Source organism: Gymnoscopelus microlampas, assembly GCF_963454915.1.
Source record: "Gymnoscopelus microlampas genome assembly, chromosome: 8".
Taxonomy (NCBI): domain Eukaryota; kingdom Metazoa; phylum Chordata; class Actinopteri; order Myctophiformes; family Myctophidae; genus Gymnoscopelus; species Gymnoscopelus microlampas.
Genome location: NC_139945.1, coordinates 57,562,802 through 57,581,400, shown reverse-complemented (window position 1 = coordinate 57,581,400; position 18,599 = coordinate 57,562,802). Strand labels below are relative to the sequence as shown.

The 18,599-nt window shown below is 41.1% G+C and overlaps 3 protein-coding genes across 6 annotated transcripts in view; 1 reads left to right on the top strand and 2 right to left on the bottom strand.

The window, feature by feature from the left end:
• Positions 1–10,820, top strand: part of exoc3l2b (exocyst complex component 3-like 2b) — a 157,480-nt gene extending 146,660 nt beyond the window's left edge. For all 4 annotated transcript variants that reach the window (XM_084065397.1, XM_084065396.1, XM_084065398.1 and 1 more), the window contains 4 exons: positions 1,462–1,584; positions 2,457–2,612; positions 6,142–6,263; positions 9,128–10,820. In XM_084065397.1, the coding sequence (XP_083921523.1) occupies positions 1,462–1,584; positions 2,457–2,612; positions 6,142–6,263; positions 9,128–9,419 (693 nt within the window). In that variant the 3' untranslated portion in view covers positions 9,420–10,820. The remainder of the gene's footprint in view (positions 1–1,461; positions 1,585–2,456; positions 2,613–6,141; positions 6,264–9,127) is intronic.
• The window catches only part of LOC311050670 (uncharacterized protein), a gene marked incomplete at its 3' end in the record, with an annotated part of 728,236 nt that overhangs the window by 679,824 nt on the left and 29,813 nt on the right, over positions 1–18,599 (bottom strand). The gene's annotated exons all lie outside the window — the stretch shown is intronic.
• LOC311050053 (NACHT, LRR and PYD domains-containing protein 12-like) overlaps positions 15,136–18,599 on the bottom strand; it is a gene marked incomplete at its 5' end in the record, with an annotated part of 31,556 nt that continues 28,092 nt past the window's right edge. Inside the window, 2 exons of the mRNA XM_084064019.1 lie at positions 15,136–15,827; positions 17,061–17,110. Coding sequence (XP_083920145.1) covers positions 15,265–15,827; positions 17,061–17,110 — 613 coding nt within the window. The 3' untranslated portion in view covers positions 15,136–15,264. The remainder of the gene's footprint in view (positions 15,828–17,060; positions 17,111–18,599) is intronic.

Below are 18,599 nucleotides of genomic sequence, written 5' to 3'. Positions count from 1 at the left end.
TATTAATAATAGCGTAGAGTAGTAATAGACCACCTTTTGTCATGGAAAGACCAGATTGAATCAGTGGGTAAGAAGACAAAACAAAGAGTCTATTTCCTTCGCCGTCTGAGATCTTTTGGTGCTAGTAGACAGATTCTTCTTTTGTTTTTCACTTCTGTTATTATGAGTGTCCTGCAGTACTGTAGTACCACCTGGTATGGATGTCTGTCTGTAGCTTTAAAGTCACAACTGCTGCAACAAGTGAACATTTGTTCAAAGATTGTTGGACAACCACTTCAGAGGCTCTATACATCTACGTATGATAACAGTATGATAAGGTTGGCAAGGAATATCACTTCAAACACTAGCCATGCTTTGTATGGAGAATATAGGTTGCTGCCCTCAGGAGATACAGTGTTCCTACATACAATAAGGTCAAACTGAAGAGGTCCTTTGTCCATCAGACGACATTGAGGCTTAATCAGGAGTTATAAGCCAGGGGTAGGCTGAGTGGTGGACATTGCTCTTGTCTTTGCATGTCTTTATGTATGTATTTGTATTTTGTTGTTTTCTTGTGTCATGTCAAATGTGTGTACTGTTATATGTTGCATACATGGCTGTTTCTGGGTCGCAAGACAAATTTCAGTGCAAACTGACAATAAAGTATTATCGTATCGTATCGTAATAATTCAAATCTACAAAGTGACTAGTAACTAAAGTTTTCAAATAATTGTATTCATGTTTATTTGTAATAATGTGATTGCATTTTATTTAAATGTTCTCAACTCAATCTTGTATTCTTAACTTTAATGAAAAAAATAAGTTTATACGTTTTTGAAAATTATTTTTTATTATTTTATTTAATTACAAAATATCGGTCAAAAACATTGGCAATCGGTGGTCCAGGATTCTCAAAATCGGCATCGGCATCGGACCCAAAAATCTGGCATCGGTCGGGCTCTAAAGCTCACAACGCGTCTCGATGCGTCGCGTTGTGAGCTTGTAGATCTGCTATTTTCAAATAGCCTAGGTATGAAATAGGGCTAAAGTGGTTAATGTATGTTTTGTCATGTCATTATTTATATCTGCAATGTTACTGGTAATTGAAGTTTTCAAATAATTGTAGTGGAGTAAAAGTACAATCTCTGAGATACAGTGCAGTAGAAGTAAAAGTACTGAAAATTTGAAATACTCCAGCAAAGTAAAAGTACCTCAAAATTGTACAGTACTTGAGTAAATGTACTTACTTTACGCCACTGTTCAGAAGTTACGTGTTACCTGACAGCTTTCCTTGAAATGTAGAGGAGCTTAAAGTACAATATCTGTGTTTATCCGTTGTAACTCCAGTTATCTCGTGTTGCTCTTTGATTCCACTGTGTTTATCCGTTGTAATTCCAGTTATCTCGTGTTGCTCTTTGATTCCACTGTGTTAATCCGTTGTAACTCCTGTTCTCTCGTGTTGCTCTTTGATTCCCCGTGCAGCCGTTCTTTGACAAGTTGGTGAAGAGAAAATGGCTGACGAACACTGAGCCCTTTGAACAGATCCAGTCTCTGGTCAAAGAACACTTCAAGATGTTTCGCCGCATGGACAGCCCTCCGTACCACGTATGTGCACACACGCACAGACACACGCACACACACGCGTAGCCACAGACAGACAGACAGACAGACAGACAGACAATTTTGTGCCATTTTTAAGCCTAAGTTTAAAGCAGTAATTGCTGCTATTTTTGGTGTGCGGCACCTGCACGTGCACCACACTCTCACTCCCCAAACGGCCCGGCGTGACTTCTCGGTACAAATGTGACCAAACGTCAACCGTTTGACTGGAAGAGGGCACCCTTCCAGTCCAAACATCCCGGACGTGCCATTCTCAAACCGCTAACAAACAGTTAAAACGATGGAGGCGTGCCGTCTAAAGTGGACTTGAGCCACGAGAGGCACCGCCAAGCGAGCCGCCAGGCGAGGAAGCCGCCGTGCCGAGCGTTGCGAAGTCCGCCTCAGCCGACTTTTAGTTATGTCAGAACTCATATCCCCTCTAGTAAACATGTGCCGTTTTTCAAACGTTTGACCTCTTGGGACATCCGTCCTAAGAAGTGTGAGTGAGAAATGCATTGCTGCACACAACCAGGTATAAATCTTAGGTATAAATACGAACCCCAACCCTAAGATTTTTTTTTTCTTTAAATTATATTTTATTGACAGATGAGAATGGGAATCAGTGTACATGGTATGTTCTGCAAAAAGATGTCTAGAGTGAATCCACAGAGGAGCCAACAGTTACGCTGGTGTATGTGTGTGTGTGTGTGTGTGTGTGTGTGTGTGTGTGTGTGTGTGTGTGTGTGTGTGTGTGTGTGTGTGTGTGTGTGTGTGTGTGTGTGTGTGTGTGTGTGTGTGTGTGTGTGTGTGTGTGTGTGTGTGTGTGTGTGTGTGTGTGTGTGTGTGTGTGTGTGTGTGTGTGTGTGTGTGGTTGGTAGGTGCTGGTGGCAGAGGTTCACAGGAGGGTGATGACGGAGTACCTGCGCTCCGTGATGAGAGGCAGGATCATCTGTACCTCAGCCAAGATGAGGAAGAGGATGGCTGCACGACTCCGAGAGGAAGGCAAACAGATCAAAGCTCTCTTTAAGGACCTGGTCAGTGTGTGTGTGTGTGTGTGTGTGTGTGTGTGTGTGTGTGTGTGTGTGTGTGTGTGTGTGTGTGTGTGTGTGTGTGTCTGTGTCTGTGTCTGTGTGTGTGTGTGTGTGTGTGTGTGTGTGTGTGTGTGTGTGTGTGTGTGCGTGCGTGCGCGTGCGTGCGTGTGTGTGTGTGTGTGTGTTTGTGGGGGGGGGGGGGGGGGAGTGTTATATTACTATACTTGTGAGAACCAAATGTACCCCATAACTATAGTATAATTTGAGGACAATTTGTTTTAAGGTACCCAAATTGTCGATCTACAAGCTCACTACACGTTGTGAACTAGATCAACCATTGTTGCTATTGGCGACATTGCCGCGCAATTAAACTCAAGCTGTCAGGTTAGGGTTAAAATGGAAGTCATGAAATTACCGACTGAAAAATGTATGCCCTCGCAAGTATGTCAATACAAAGGTGTGTGTGCGTGCGCGTGTGTGTGTGTGTTTGTGTTTGTGTGGGGCGGGTGTGTTGTGTTGCGTCTGTCAGCAAACGTACCCAAATGTTGAGATCAAAGCATTTATAAATGTAACCTCGGCAAAGCATACTAAAGATGGTATTTTGGGATGCTACCTGAGTGTCTATCCTTGAGCTGGGTTAAGTTCTGCTCAACAATGGAAGGAAATGCCGTGGTTTGGAAAATAATGTGACAAGGGGGAATTAAGAATTCTGCTAACAGCACAGGACCAAGGACTGATCCTTGAGGGACACCACATGAAAGATGAGCCGAAGAAGAGTGTGGTGTCACCAGGCTTTCCAGTTCAGTTTCCATTTAAACAGTTAGAAAATCCCTGATTGCTACGTTCAGCATTTATTTATTTCTCACTTCGCTTCACAGTCTGGTAAGCCGCCTGTCTCCGTGCACAAACGGGAGAAAACGACCCACGGCTTCTGATTGGTCTGTGGGCGGGACCGGTGTTTTTCAATGTAAAACTCGAGTCACTTCCTGACTTGCCTACGTAATTGAAATACGTGTCAAATAGGACCCCGGCCAGACTGACCAGCGAAGTGAGAATAAGACGGACGTAGCAAATCAGTCTGGATTCCAACCTACAGCATCCCTATTCTGTGGGGAATATACTTTATTTGAGTATTTCCAATTTCCAATGCTTTTACTTCTACTCCACTACATTTCGGACACAAATATTGTACTTTTACTCCACTACAATTATTTGAAAACTTTAGATACTAGTTACTTTGTGGATTTTGATTATTATTACAAAACATACATTAACCTTTTCAGACCTATATTCCTTTCTGTCATTTGAAAATAGCCGATCTACAAGCTCACAATCAGTGGTGGAAAAAGTACTCAGATTCTTTACTTAAGTAAAAGTACCAATACTGCAATATAGAATTAATCTGTTACAAGTAAAAGTCCAGAATTCAAAATGTACTTGAGTAAAAGTACAAAATACAAAATGTACTTAAAGTACCGAAAGTAAAAGTACTAAATATTTGAAAATAGCAGATCTACAAGCTCACAACACGCGTTGTGAGCTTGTAGATCGGCTATTTTCAAATAGCCTATGTATAAAATAGGGCTAAAGTGGGTAATGTATGTTTCATAATATCATAATTTATATCTGAAAAGTAACTAGTAACTAAAGTTTTCAAATAATTGTAGTGGAGTAAAAGTACAATATTTGCCTCTGAGATGTAGCTAGAGCGAACTCTCTCTCCTCCGTCCTGATACTCCTGGACCTGTCTGCAGCGTTCGACACAGTGAACCACCAGATCCTCCTCTCCACCCTCGAGGGGATGGGTGTCTCAGGCTCTGCACTCTCCCTGTTTGCATCCTACCTGACGGGTCGCTCCTACCAGGTGATGCTGAGAGGGTCTGTGTCAGAACCACACAGGCTCACTACTGGGGTTCCCCAAGGCTCGGTTCTGGGTCCTCTTCTTTTCTCTCTCTACACTACATCTCTTGGTGCTGTCATCCACTCCCATGGCTTTTCCTACCACTGCTATGCCGATGACACCCAGCTGATCCTCTCATTCCCCCCCTCTGACACACAAGTGGAGGCACGCATTGCTGCTTGTCTGGCTGACATCTCGGAGTGGATGTCGACAAACCACCTGAAGCTCAACTTGGACAAGACCGAGCTGATGTTCATCCCGGGGAAGGGCTGTCCTCACCGAGACATGGCCATCACCATTGAGAATGCTGTGGTGACGTCAACTCGGACTGCGAAGAATCTGGGTGTGACCCTGGACGATCAACTGTCGTTCTCGGCTAACATCGCATCAGTGACACGGTCCTGCAGATTCCTCCTCTACAACATCAGGAGGATTCGCCCCTTCCTCACGGAGAAAACAGCCCAGGTGCTCATCCAGGCTCTTGTCATCTCCCGCCTGGACTACTGCAACTCCCTCCTTGCTGGTGCTCCGGCATCAGCCATCAGACCTCTGGAGCTTGTTCAGAACCCTGGTGCTAGCCTATAGAGCAGTGAAAGGAACAGCTCCTTCTTACCTCCGGGTTTTGGTCAATGCCCACACCCCTGCCCGACCACTCCGGTCTGCCACCTCGGGGCGACTGACTCCCTCGCCACTCAACGGTCCTTCTGGTCGATCGACACGGTCACGACTTTTTTCTGTTCTGGCCCCACAGTGGTGGAATGAACTTCCCACTGATGTCAGGACAGCAGAGTCACTGCCCATCTTTCGCCGCAGGCTGAAAACCCACCTCTTCAGGAAACACTATCCTTCCTCTTTGCCTGGCCTACTTGTTGTTAACTAGTTGTACGAACTCTTGTTTTATTTTTGTATTGTTTTATTGGATCTTGTTTAGTCGATACACTTATTTGTTTTAGCTCGTGCCCATTTGATTTTGCCATTTTTGTCTCATCTGTTTAAGAAAGTAGGTAGCTGATATATTGCACTTTTACCTTAGCGCTAGGTATACTCTTGGTTGCTTGTTTTTGCAGGAAATGTACTTAAAACTTCTGGTGATTAGTAGTTTTCGTTCCCTACCTATGTTGAATACACTTATTGTAAGTCGCTTTGGATAAAAGCGTCTGCTAAATGACTGTAATGTAATGTAATGTAATGTAGTGGAGTAGAAGTAAAAGTATTGGAAATTGGAAATACTAAAGTAAAGTACAAATACCTCAAAATTGTACTTAAGTACAGTACTTAAGTAAATGTACTTAGTTACTTTCCACCACTGCTCACAATGCGTTGCGATGCGACGCATTGTGAGCTTGTAGATCTGCTATTTTCAAAAGATGTTTATACATTTGAAAACTTGAAATGGGACAATCTGTATAATCAGTTTTTACTTTTGGTACTTTAAATACATTTTGATACCAATCCACCACTGTTCCTGCCTACTCGCTCGCTTGCGCCTCCTGAACGCCATGTTAGACTCTGTATTGTTCATAATATATGAGCTGTTTGACATGCATTCTCCGCCACCGTGCACAACAAACGGCCTCTCAGTATAACAGTACTGTGTGTGTGTGTGTGTGTGTGTGTGTGTGTGTATTGCAGGAGTCTCCTGCTACGTGGCTGGACAGTGCTCTGACCCGTCTGTCAGAGATCATCGTGTTGGAGGACACTCCGTCCATCCAGATGGAGGTGGGGGTGCTGGTCCGAGAGTTCCCTGATGTCAGGTACCACCTCTTTCTCTTTTACGCTTCACCCACACTTAGCTTTCGTTCATTGTCTCCGCCAGGCCGAAAGGCATGGCGAGAGAGTATGTTTTACCCCTTGTCCGTCCGTCCGTCCGTCCGTCCGTCCGTCCGTGTGTCCGTCCTTCGATCTGTCTGTGTACAGCTAATCTCCGGCACCGTTGGCTTGCTCGCAGCCAAACTGTGCACACACATTCCCTGGATACCAGAGCAGAACCTCTGCCCCAAATTTTTCACAGGGGCCTGTTATAGCGCCACCAGGAGGCCAATTTGTGCAAAACACATTTTTTGACAGTACTCCTACAGATTTTGTCCCAAAATCCCGCAAATCGGTACACAGTATCTCTACTGTCATTAAACGAAACGGGTCTTTCAGATTTCTAATATTCCATCCTGATTGGCTAAAAATGTCTTCCAAAGTTTGCAGGAGTGCTCCGTTTTGAACAAAATGCCTCAAATCATGAACACAGCATGCAATTTCCGTGAAATTTTGCACGCACATTCCCATTAGGCCGAGGAAGAACTACCATTTGAACATTTTCAAATCAGCCTCATGGTGGCGCTATAACAGGCCGATTCGTGTTTTTACCTATAGTTGCACCGATCTGTGTAAAACTTTGTATGCACACTCCCTATAGGTCAAGGAAAAACCTTTGCCCTGCATTTTTCACATCTGCCTTTTATAGCGCCACCAGGAGGCCGACTTATGTAAAACAATTTTTTTTATACTACTCCTTTCAATTTCATCCAAATTTCACGCAAATCGGTACACATGATCTCTATAGTCATCTGATCACGATGGATGTGTTTGATTTTTTATATTCCATACTGATTGGCTAAGATTGACATCTAAAGTTTGCATTATTGGCTTGTTTTGAACAAAATTCCGCAAATCATGAACGCACCGTCCAATTGCGCTCAAACTTTGCACGCGCATTCACACTATGCTGAGGAACAAATGCCACCCTTTTAACATTGGCCTATTATAGCGCCACCAACAGGTCTAATTTAGCGAAACACATGTTTTTAACAAAATGCCTCAAATCATGAATGCAGTCAGTCTGATTGTCGTGCAAGGCCTAAGAAGAAATGGCACCCTTTTCACGTTGGCCTATTATAGCGCCACCAGGAGGCCACAATAGCCTACCTGACCTGGCGGAGACCTGTGCTCCGAGGAGCACTTTTTCTAGTTCAACCTTTATTTATTTTCTCGGAAATGCATCGAGGCCAGAGCCCTCATTTTCAATGATGCCGAGATTACAAAAGGCATAATACGACAGTGTATATTGAAAATAAGAACAGCAGGATAAAATAAGTTATATATTGTGAAAACAAGCAAAGAACAGAGTATGGAAAAAAATAATTAAGACATCTTAATTAAAACAATGACAATTTAGAACAACAAGATTAGCCAGTACGTTTCTAAATTGCCCCAGTGAGATGGGAGTGCTAAAACCGAAGGCTGTTTTACCTGGCTCGGTGTTGGAGCTGCAATATGTGACTTTTTATGTCCTTAAATCTTATGGAGTCGGTAAGGACTGTATGAATCAGTCCTAAAGGTCCTTAAACACCGGGAGCGGCATGAAAAAAAAAGAAAGACAATGATACGATATTTCACATCAAACTATTAATTTGGTGGTTTTATTAGCGGTGAAACATTTGTAAATATGTCACTTTATCGCTGTGTTATATTTGCATTCTGTGTGGATGCACTCATAACATAAACAGCAGTTTAAATTAATACAAATTAGTCGCATGTGTAACAGCCTTTATAGGCCTATGTATCTTTTATTAGTGTCAAATCTATCGAAACTAACTTAGCTTTATCAACACTATTGTTGTTGTGTTGATGTTGCATAGTAGGCGTATACTTTTACAGACCTCACACACTTGCATTTCTCTGATTGTTCCAGTATGAGTAGTGACACATAAACCTTCTTGATTCAAGAATCTTATTTTATTTTATCTCTCTTTCTTCCCATCATGCCATTATGCACTCACCCCAACACACACGCACGGACATACTACATCTAGTCAACTGTCGCTACACTGTAATATTAACATTGTCAATTTAGAGGTAATTTAAGGGTAAGTGATTTACTTTGGTTAAAATAAGTGTTAAATAGCTCTATATTCTGATAGTACTCCTCGTTTTATAGAGTGTTTGTTCAGTAAAAGGAGTCTCCCATGTCTCTCCAGCTCTTTATTAAACAGAAAATGCATTTTCAGTGCTCTCTCCTGATTGGCTTAAATGCTGGAGAGACCCCTGTGACCGAACAAACGCTCTGTAGCAATGATTACTGTCAGAATATAGTACTTTAACCTTTTTAACAAAAAGATATATATACCAAAAAATATCACTTACCCTACCTTTAACTCAAATGGAACCAAATTGACCTTTAAGGGCCAATTTGGTTCCATTTGTACACTCTCAGAGTTAGATGTAGATAGTATCATATTGTTTGGTTAAAACAAAAACTTTTGTTGTTTTCATTTTATAGTGTTACAGCTCTATTTTTGTCTGCTCATTTCTTTATGTCAATTGCACTTGTTTATTCTGTGTCCTGCATGAGTTCTCTCGCCTGATTGGATAACATTGGTATCCTGTAACTGTGTGTGTGTGTGTGTGTGTGTGTGTGTGTGTGTGTGTGTGTGTGTGTGTGTGTGTGTGTGTGTGTGTGTGTGTGTGTGTGTGTGTGTGTGTGTGTGTGTGTGTGTGTGTGTGTGTGTGTGCGATAAAGCTACGTTAGTTCAATAGATTTGACACTAATAAAAGATACATAGGCCTTAGAGGCTGTTACACGCGCGACTAATTTGCATGTGCGTCCCACACTCCTCCTTCCTAGGAAGAAGCACGTGTCGGCCATCTTGAACATCAGGGGGATGACGCGCCAGTCAGAGCGGCAGGAGATCCTGGCGGTGGTGAGGGACATGGAGAGCAGCAGTGACGGTAGCAGCTCTGTGCGGCTCTACCGGGACCGCGCGCTCTTCGCCGAAGTCCCCGTCACCTCCGAGGTGCACTGCCTCAACGTGGGCCTGAGTCGCATCGCCCTCACCGCCTCGTCCTGCTTCACCGGGCTGCGGCCCCGACGCAAGAACCGGGCCCCTGTCCAGGAGAACCCCGACGACGTCCTCTGAGAGACCCCCCCCTCCCTGTGTGTGTCTCAATACGTTGAGAAAGGACCACGGAGGAGGAGGAGGGAGATGGTCAGTGTCTGTTGGTGCGGTGTTAGTCTCTCTCCACACTAACGTGTTGGCTCACTCAACGTTCAAATGCTTCCAACGAATAGTCTGTCCAACGGGAAGCGCTGGAAATACGTGGACGCCCTCCCCTCACGTTCGTTTTGTCTCAACTGACGCGTAATTAAGTCCTACACTAAATAAAATTATTCAAAGCATATCTGTGTTGCTGCTTAGCACAAATGGAAATTCAAAAAATCGTTTTAAAGAGATGAACGGAAATGACAAACAGATACCAGGAGGTGTAGTTACACACTCTCTGTAGCATTTGAAGATGTGTCTGGCTTGAGAGACTAGTGCAGTGGGATGACCTTCCACCCCGTCGCCACGTGCCCCAACAGACCCCAACAGAAACGGACTAATTCTTGGTGAAACCTACATTGCTTTATTGCAATACAACTGCATTAAGCAGCATAATATTTGCACAATCATCAAGGACAACACCACATTAGAATTTAAAAATACATATCATATCTTGCAGGGCAAACGGGAGAGGATCAAAACAAGGCTTTGTACTAAACTATGTACAGCTATTCTTATCAAACAGAGGGAATGAGAAACAAAGGCCTGTCCCTGCTTCTAATAAATGCCCCAGTCACTGTTTGAGGAAATATGGTATGTCTGTAGTGGCCAAAGGATATTTTAATATATTTTTTTTATTATGTCACAGACCCCTTGCAATTACACTGTGGACCACTGGGGGTCGCCTACGGGCCCCCAGTAGAAACACAATGTGTTGGAGAAGGTCTCAACAGATGCCAGTCAGCTCCTGCTATTCAAAGACAGTTTGAGATACTCAGCTCTTTTGCTAAATCTTTACTAGTTATAGATCATACAGTCTTCCCACAGTATTATGATAGTCAATACAATTCAAGTCCAGGTTGTCATGTGGGTTTGTAGACGCGTCAGAACCGATGACATCGGTTTGTGACAAAGTTGTTTCTTCCTATCAAGTGACTAGGTTTGTTTGTTTCTGTTGTTTGAAGTGCTGCACCAGCTAATTCTCTTCTCTGGTTGGTTGTGTGCTAATTACTAATTACTAAACCTGCAGGTGTTTGATTGGAAGGAAAAAGCTGGAATATTTTGGCAGCCTGGTCGCCAAAGAAAAACATTGTACTTTTCCTCAAACCACAGATATGCTGAATGTTGTTCAACATTTATGAACTAAAAAAATACATGCATATCAACGTTTCCAGATATACAGACCACGTCGACTGAATCGTACATTTCTATTTAAATTAATATGTGCCATTTCAAATAGGGAAATTCAGTTCCAGCTTCACCCAGCTGCTGGCTGCTCAGATGGTTATGATGAGCCCTTGGGGGGGTGGGGGGGGGGGGGGGGGGGGGGGGGCATATGCTACCATGTTGATAGAACATAGTATCAGCACATAAACCATTTCAAGTCCCCATCCATTAACATTCAAACATGTAACTTCATTCTATTTATTCTTGTCTTTGCTATGTATTGAGCTGTATGTAAAATACTGCCAATTTAATTGAGAGATCTGGCCCTGAAAGTGGCTCCTGATGATGATGGGATCAGAGGGATAATGGAGCCACATATCAGGGAGCACCTATGGGTGTGGCCAGTTGTGGGCAATCACACCTAATATTTGTCATTTCAAACAAACTGGCACTTTTAAATATCACGATATAATATGAATAATATACAGAAATAGAACAGATTCTGGGGAAATAATTCAAGACACTGAGTTTCACATTATATTGACCACTTTCGACGTGACATCCCCGTTTTGGGCATGGCATTATAGGCAAAATATATTCAAAAAAGTTCAAGTGGTGAAGTAAATTCCACCAGAAACAACTTTTGGGGCAAGCAGTGAGGAAGTAATTGCAATCTATTGCAAACTGTCAACATTTCGTGCAAGAATTATAACCAAAGACACTGATTATTATGTCATAATCATCGAGGGCTGAGCACTTATGGAGAGATTTGGTTTTGGGTTCTGGGCCAGATTAAATACACCAATGGGAAGAGAGAGATACAGGGAGATTGCAGTATTGTAATGCATGTCAAAGAGAGACTAATGTTAATCTAAGGTACTAGAGAATGTTGATGAGCTGAATCGACACTACGCCGATGTCTTGGTGTACAACAACTGTGTATTTCTGGGAAGGATTATAGTTATAATTAAATATTTGGAATGATGAAATACAGGGAATTCTGAATACGTCCTCAAATCAAAATCCTCAAATGTGGTTACTGGGCAGTTGCTTGCAGAAGCTGGTGATTAAAGCATTAATTGCTGAGAAATAACTCCATAATTGAGATGAATGTAAAATGAGGCATGAAACTGTACAACACCCCCCCCATACACAAAATATACCGTCCACCTCTGTAACCCACAACCAGTAATATGAACCCTTAACAGACATCTGTTGGCAGCCGTAGGAGCTACAACTTCAGCAATCGTCCACAAGTCAGCTGCAATTACATTTTCAATTCAAAGGGGCTTTTATTGGCATGAGAAACACATGTTTACATTGCCAAAGCAAGTGTGAAATAAAACAATCAAAACTAAAATGTATTAATCATAGAAAATAAATATATGTGCTGTTAAAAGGGAAAAAGAAATGAGATCACATGTCACATTGCAGGGGGACCACCTCCAACCACTGCAGATGTACAAGTTATATTGTATTAACATACTCCACCACACAGACTGGTTCAAATAATGCTTCATTCATTAAATCAAGCAGCTTTAATTAAATAAAAGGCTGAAGAGAAAAATGGCCAAAACTGGTAGATTTTTAGCTAACAGCTAAATGAGTGATTAGTAACAACTTTTGTGTCAAATGTGCTCTTTGCCTAGACCTACAGCAAGTAACACAAATTGTGTGTTGTTTCATAATGCACAGATGGATAAGCTTAAAATAACAAAATATATTTCCAAATGTATTACTCATGCAGTGGCCTTACGATGATGAACTTATTTATAGTATTTGATTGTCATGTAATCTGTGTCAAACCCTAAGACGTCACACTTATGAATGTATATCAGAGCATTGACAATGTTTTGAGTTTGTGGGTGTTTCTCTATCAATAATCAATGAGAAATTATATGTGGTATGAATGAATCATAATCTGCATCATTGATTTGACTTGTGCAGGCCAGTGGTTCTCAGTGGGGTCCCGGGACCCCAATGGGTCCTTGAGGGGGTCCCAAGGGATCCCCAGCTTAATGGTTGATAGGTAGGAACCACACTCTCAGAGTAACAGACCCGTAATAGGTCCATTTAGTTCCGTTTGTATACTCTCAGAGTTACAGACCTGTAAAGGATCCATTTGGACTGCTGGTGGTCCCCAAACCTGAGGTTGAGAACCAGTGGTGTAGGCTATAGAGATGATCCACACGCTTTGTATCGTTACTGTGCTTACAGAAGAGAGATAAACATGTAGCACGATAGACATTTTATCTGCTACCATTTGTGTGTTCTTTTCTTTTCTTTAAAAAATGCAGAGCTGGACAACCAGATTAAATAATGGACAATACAAATTCTCACCTAAACAAATCCATATATCAAATGACCATTCATCAAGATCTTGATAATAATCAATGATCTTAATTATAATAATTAAGATCTTGTTCTATTCTATTTTGTCTTGTAGTCACTGAGATGATGTCCTGTAAATGTGGATGAATAAATGTGTGATTGTAGACTGTACTGTACATAGATCATCTAATTGTATAACAATAAAAATTATATTAAATTACTGAATGTTAGTGTGGCTGTTTTCTTTCAAGTCAAGATATACAATAACACTTATAACAGTGATCAGAACAAAACAAAAATAAAATATATTATTTACATTTAAAATACATACATGAATTATTAACATCATTAATTAACACATTATTATAATGTCATAATTGATATCAGAGTATAACAGCTGCACATGAGATTTGTAATTTGAATTTTCCGTTCCACAATTTGAGATTTGTCATTTGGAATTTGTATTTTGAGATCCAAAGTTTGAGATTTGTAATTAGCAATTTGTATTTTCAGATACAAAGTTTGAGATACACAAAATACGCATGAGATGTGAAACATGAGTGTAAATGTTGGCGCTAATGTGATGTGTAAGTGGGCAGAACAGCACAGGGTAGATGAACGTTAGTACACATAAATGGACACTAAGAGGGGGCTATGCACTCAGCAACTAAACCAGGCTACAAGGTGTTCAGTCATCAGAGAGGATGACTGGTCGTCAACTACAGTGACCTGCAGAATGCATTGCGTTGTGAAACATTTTGAACTTTTGATTTGTTTCAGGTTTTTTTTTGCATTGGGCTTAAGTGGTCATTTATGTATTTTTGTTAAAAGGTTAAAGCATTATATTGTGATCACTCACATGATAATCATTGCTATAGAGTGAGTTTTCTCTCCCGGTTAGATGAAATTGGTATTCTGACCTGAAAATGCATTTTATGTTAAATAAAGAGCTGGCGAGACATGGAGACCCCTGTTACTGAACAAACACTCTATAGCAATGAGTACTATCAGAATATAGAGATATATAATTATATATAAAACATAAAAAACATTCTTAGAATTATCCTGAATGGGGATCAACAATGGAGCAAAAACATGTCATGGGTTGAGGAATTCAACTCTACGTTCTACACTACAAGGTCATGACCCTGCATCACTCAACAATGCTGGTTGGAAGTTAACTTCAACATAATAGATGATTTAACACATTCTGTTGATATTAATGGAAATTATTATATTACAACTTTTTTTATATATGGTTTAGCAAAACACTTGGAAAGGTCACCCGCTCAGCTTACATTCTGGAAAAATGTAATTGATGAACACAACAATGACACCATTTAGTCCAAAATGTATATAATTATTTATTGGTGGAATATTTGCACAATGTAAATACAGTTTTTTCTTTTGTTGAAGATATGGGTATATTAAAAAAGAAAAGAGAAGTTCACCAACTATCCAAAAAGGCATTAGGCTATTGGGTAAAACAGTAAAACATGTTATATCTCTACTATTACTAGGAGAAAATGTTCATTATCAATAATGCTATACGATATGAACAAAACAGGTGAAGGTTAATTATGTTAAGTGCTCTATGATGAAATAATTATTTCCTATATGAGGGGAGGATGAGCATTCACAGTTCTGCTTTTATACTGTAATTAGGATGTTTAATGAACACTGTGTGATCATTAATTATATACACATGGACATGCACTGGAACAGACAAACATATTCATACCAAACATTATGGTTCTGTCAACTCTGTTCGAAATTTCACATTTGTTCATCTGGTACACAGACACTCTATCTGTCCAAACACAGACATTATCTGTCCTCCTTGAAATTAAAAATTGAGTCTGTTACCACAGACACAGAGTGAACTGTTTACATACTTACATTTTTAGCGTTGCTTTGCTGTGATTCACCAATTTCTTGTAATTGTAATTTTAGTCTGTGTTAACACAGACAGAGTTTAGTTCTACACGTGTGGACTTTATATTGTTGTATTTTGCTGTTTTGTTGTGGTCTTCGTTGTCTGAGGTTACTTGGCATGCAAAATATTGTTTTATTGTTATATGTTAGGTACTATGTATGATAATTAGCATCCTTGCTAACTCCAATGTATTTACACTGTATTCCAACTCAACTGTATGTAGTTGTGTTGCTGTGTTCATGAATAGGTTCTGTCCCTCAAGATGCACTGTCGGTCCACTAACATACACTATTTGTCCTCACAAAGAGTCACTGGGGAGCAGACATAACAAGGCCCAAACCCCAAGTTAGGGTTATAAAACCCAAACCCAGGGTAAAGGGGTTCAGTGAATGTTGACTGGAAGGTGTACAGGTGTGTCAGTGTGTCAGAGGACACTCTGTAGAAGGACAGAGTCCCAGCAGGCCAGTCCAGATACACTGCTACTCTGTTGGAGCCAGAGGGATCAACAGGGAGGTGACTTTGCCTGCTATTATGTCTGACATTGTAACCATTTTCAGTACAGTACAGACTCCAGGACTTGTAATTGCGTCCAAACACACAGTCATCAGCATCTCCTCTCCTGTTGATTCCTCTGCAAGTCACTGCTATTTGGGCCATTACACTCCACTCTACCTCCCAGTAACAGCATCCAGTGAGACCCTCTGTACACAGAACCTGTTCAATGGAGTCAAATCTGTCAGGGTGATCGGGACATGACTGATCCTGTTCCACCCATGTCACCTTTCTGTTGTTCTCAGACAGAAATAGTTTTCTGTTGGCTGTGTTTTTGTCCAGTATGAGACGATGGAAATCTGGTGAGAAAGTAAACATTAAATAACATTAATTTTTTTGTCTTTTTTTTGTGTCTTTTTTGTTTTTTTTTGGTTATTGTAATTTTTTATTTTATTTTTATTTTTTATTTGTTTTGTTTTTCGTGGTGTTGTTTTTTGTTTTGTAACATTGTACTGTCTTTAAAAATGAAATAAAAGATTTTTAAAAAAATAAAAAAAGAACATTAAAACAATTAAAACATCCTTCACTGATAGAAAGTTAAACACACAAAAAGAGGGAATGTTTTGTAATCCAGATAATCTTCTTCTTTATCATCATCATCATCATCATCATCCTTTAATTTCATCAAACAAAATAAGGACACTGTGGTGTCCCCATTTAGAGCATGTAGTCATATGTATATATATATATATATATATATATATATATATATATATATATATATATATATATATAATATCATGTAGATTACAGTAAAAAGTGTACATTTTCAACATTTTCATAAGTAGCAAAAGAAGGTGATCTACAAGCTCAAAACGCGCCACAATGTAAAACGTTGCTAGTTTGAAGATCGGCTACTTTTTCTATTCCTAGTATAACAAAGTGTGGGAATGGGGGTACGTTTTTAAAGACAGTCAGTCAGTCAGTCAGTCAGACAGACAGACAGACAGACAGACAGACAGACAGACAGACAGACAGACAGACAGACAGACAGACAGACAGACAACAGGACAAACAGTAATAAACAATACAGTGCAGCATCACGCATCACCTATGCCAGTCCAGTACATATGGCAGTAGCAATATCACACATAGCAGCAAAGAGTAGGTGGTGAGAGGACAGGGGACATCATGCAAAGATCAGCAGGCGTCACCTAAATGCTCCTAATATTACAGTATGCCTACAAACGGGAATGGAGATGAAAAGGGATTTTCTGCAGCTTTTTCCAGTCATTGGCTGCAGCCAACAGAAAGGTAAAACGTGTGTTTTACATGGGGATTGAATATTGCAGAAGGTGTGTCAAGCAGGGGGGAGTGAGACTTAGGAGTGTTTTGTAAACTCGAATCAGCTGGTTTTAAGACCACGACATGGCCAGAGAAACCCGTCTGAATTCCACAGAAGCTCTGCCGATTGGTTTTCAGGGCAGCATCCGGAGAGAAGCCAACAGAGTATAATAAATTGTATAAAATATCAATAATACATTATATGAAATATCAATGTGTGATATTGACACAGTCAGACAGATACTCACATCTTGTAAGGAGTTGGGGTTTAATCCAGTGTTCTCCTCCATGATTCACGCTGTAGGAAGTAGAACAACAATGCATCAATGTATAAATCTAACACAACATCTCCACTATCTGACCCTTCTGTGTTTCTCCTTCCATTATTTTGACCAGGCAGCCCATCCGGCCAAACTCATAAACAATCTGTCTTGGTGGAGAAGTATATAGATTTATATAGTGTATTAATTGTTTACCCCCATGGCACCAGCCAGCAATCCGTGCATGGGCATACAATGCCAAATTCAGGACACTCATGGATGGTCATGGTACCTGTGCAAATCAAACTGCAACAGTGCCTGTGCTACTAGGGACACAAATACGTAGGTGAAGGCTGAAGTGTGTGTTAATATAGTTTTTTCCTATATGGAAAATAGCACAGTTCTGTTCCTTTCAGTATGACATCATGGTGATGTCACCATGGGGACCTCATTTCTAATAGTCCCGCCCCCTCATTTTCAGTTTCCACCTCCCTTATTGTTTACAACCGGCGCCATTGGCCGTATTCTAATGAGGGCGGGGAAAAGCGGTGAGGATGGCGGGGGAGGTGATGATTGACAGACAAACGTCCTCAATAGCGCCCCTCTGCCCAAAGAGGACGTTTTGAGCAGCTGAAAAGGCTTGGAATGACAAAGATCTGGGTGGTTGTTTAGGCTTAAACCTGTATAAAACGTATTAAGGGACAATATTTATTTCAAATAAATATCTTACTATCTTACTATACTATATAATTGACAAAAGCTCTGAAGTTCGGCAGCGATTCGCAAGCACAGGATCACTCCACATGCCTCCAAGACCCGTCACAGACTGTTGATCAGAGCTATGGCTATGTTTTCGGCATCTTACCCCACCTCGATCAGTGATCGGGCTCTCGGTTTGATTGATTCTCTGATTCGCCTATCAGACCCTCAGCCTGATCTGGCAGGTTGCCATAGCAACCAGATACAGGAAGTCTGACCTCTTTATCACATGATCGAGGTTGGGAGGTTGGGAGGATGTGACTAAAGGTTAGGGCCGCAAAGAAAAGCGGGGAGGGAGGAGAGGGCAGGAGAGGAGCCGAGAGGAGAGGAGAGGACAGAGAGGCCGAACTTCGCATGACATGTGTGTAGAGCTATAATTAGGCCAGGTCGCCGTCATGGTTCATAAATATCAGCCTGTGTTCGCTCATGGCCAACTCTACACAGCCTTCTCAAGGGGAAAGAGAGCCAGCGCTGTCAAAGTTTACATTGAGGGTAATGATGAGGGAACAACTGACAATATTGTTTACACTGAACTATTTTAATTAACTTTGAGCCAAGAGGAGGAAATTGACTATTTAGAAGTGATGACAATGGAAATGTTCGAAGACTATGATGAATTAGAGCGCTGCAATAGTGTCTTGACTTTGAGCCACGCAAATGCCAGGCATGTAGAAAGAGAAGAATTGGAACAATATAAGGTTGGGGCCTAAATGTGAGGGCCGCGAAGCATCTCCTCACACCAGTCTTTGGCGTTTTGGGTCTCTTGAC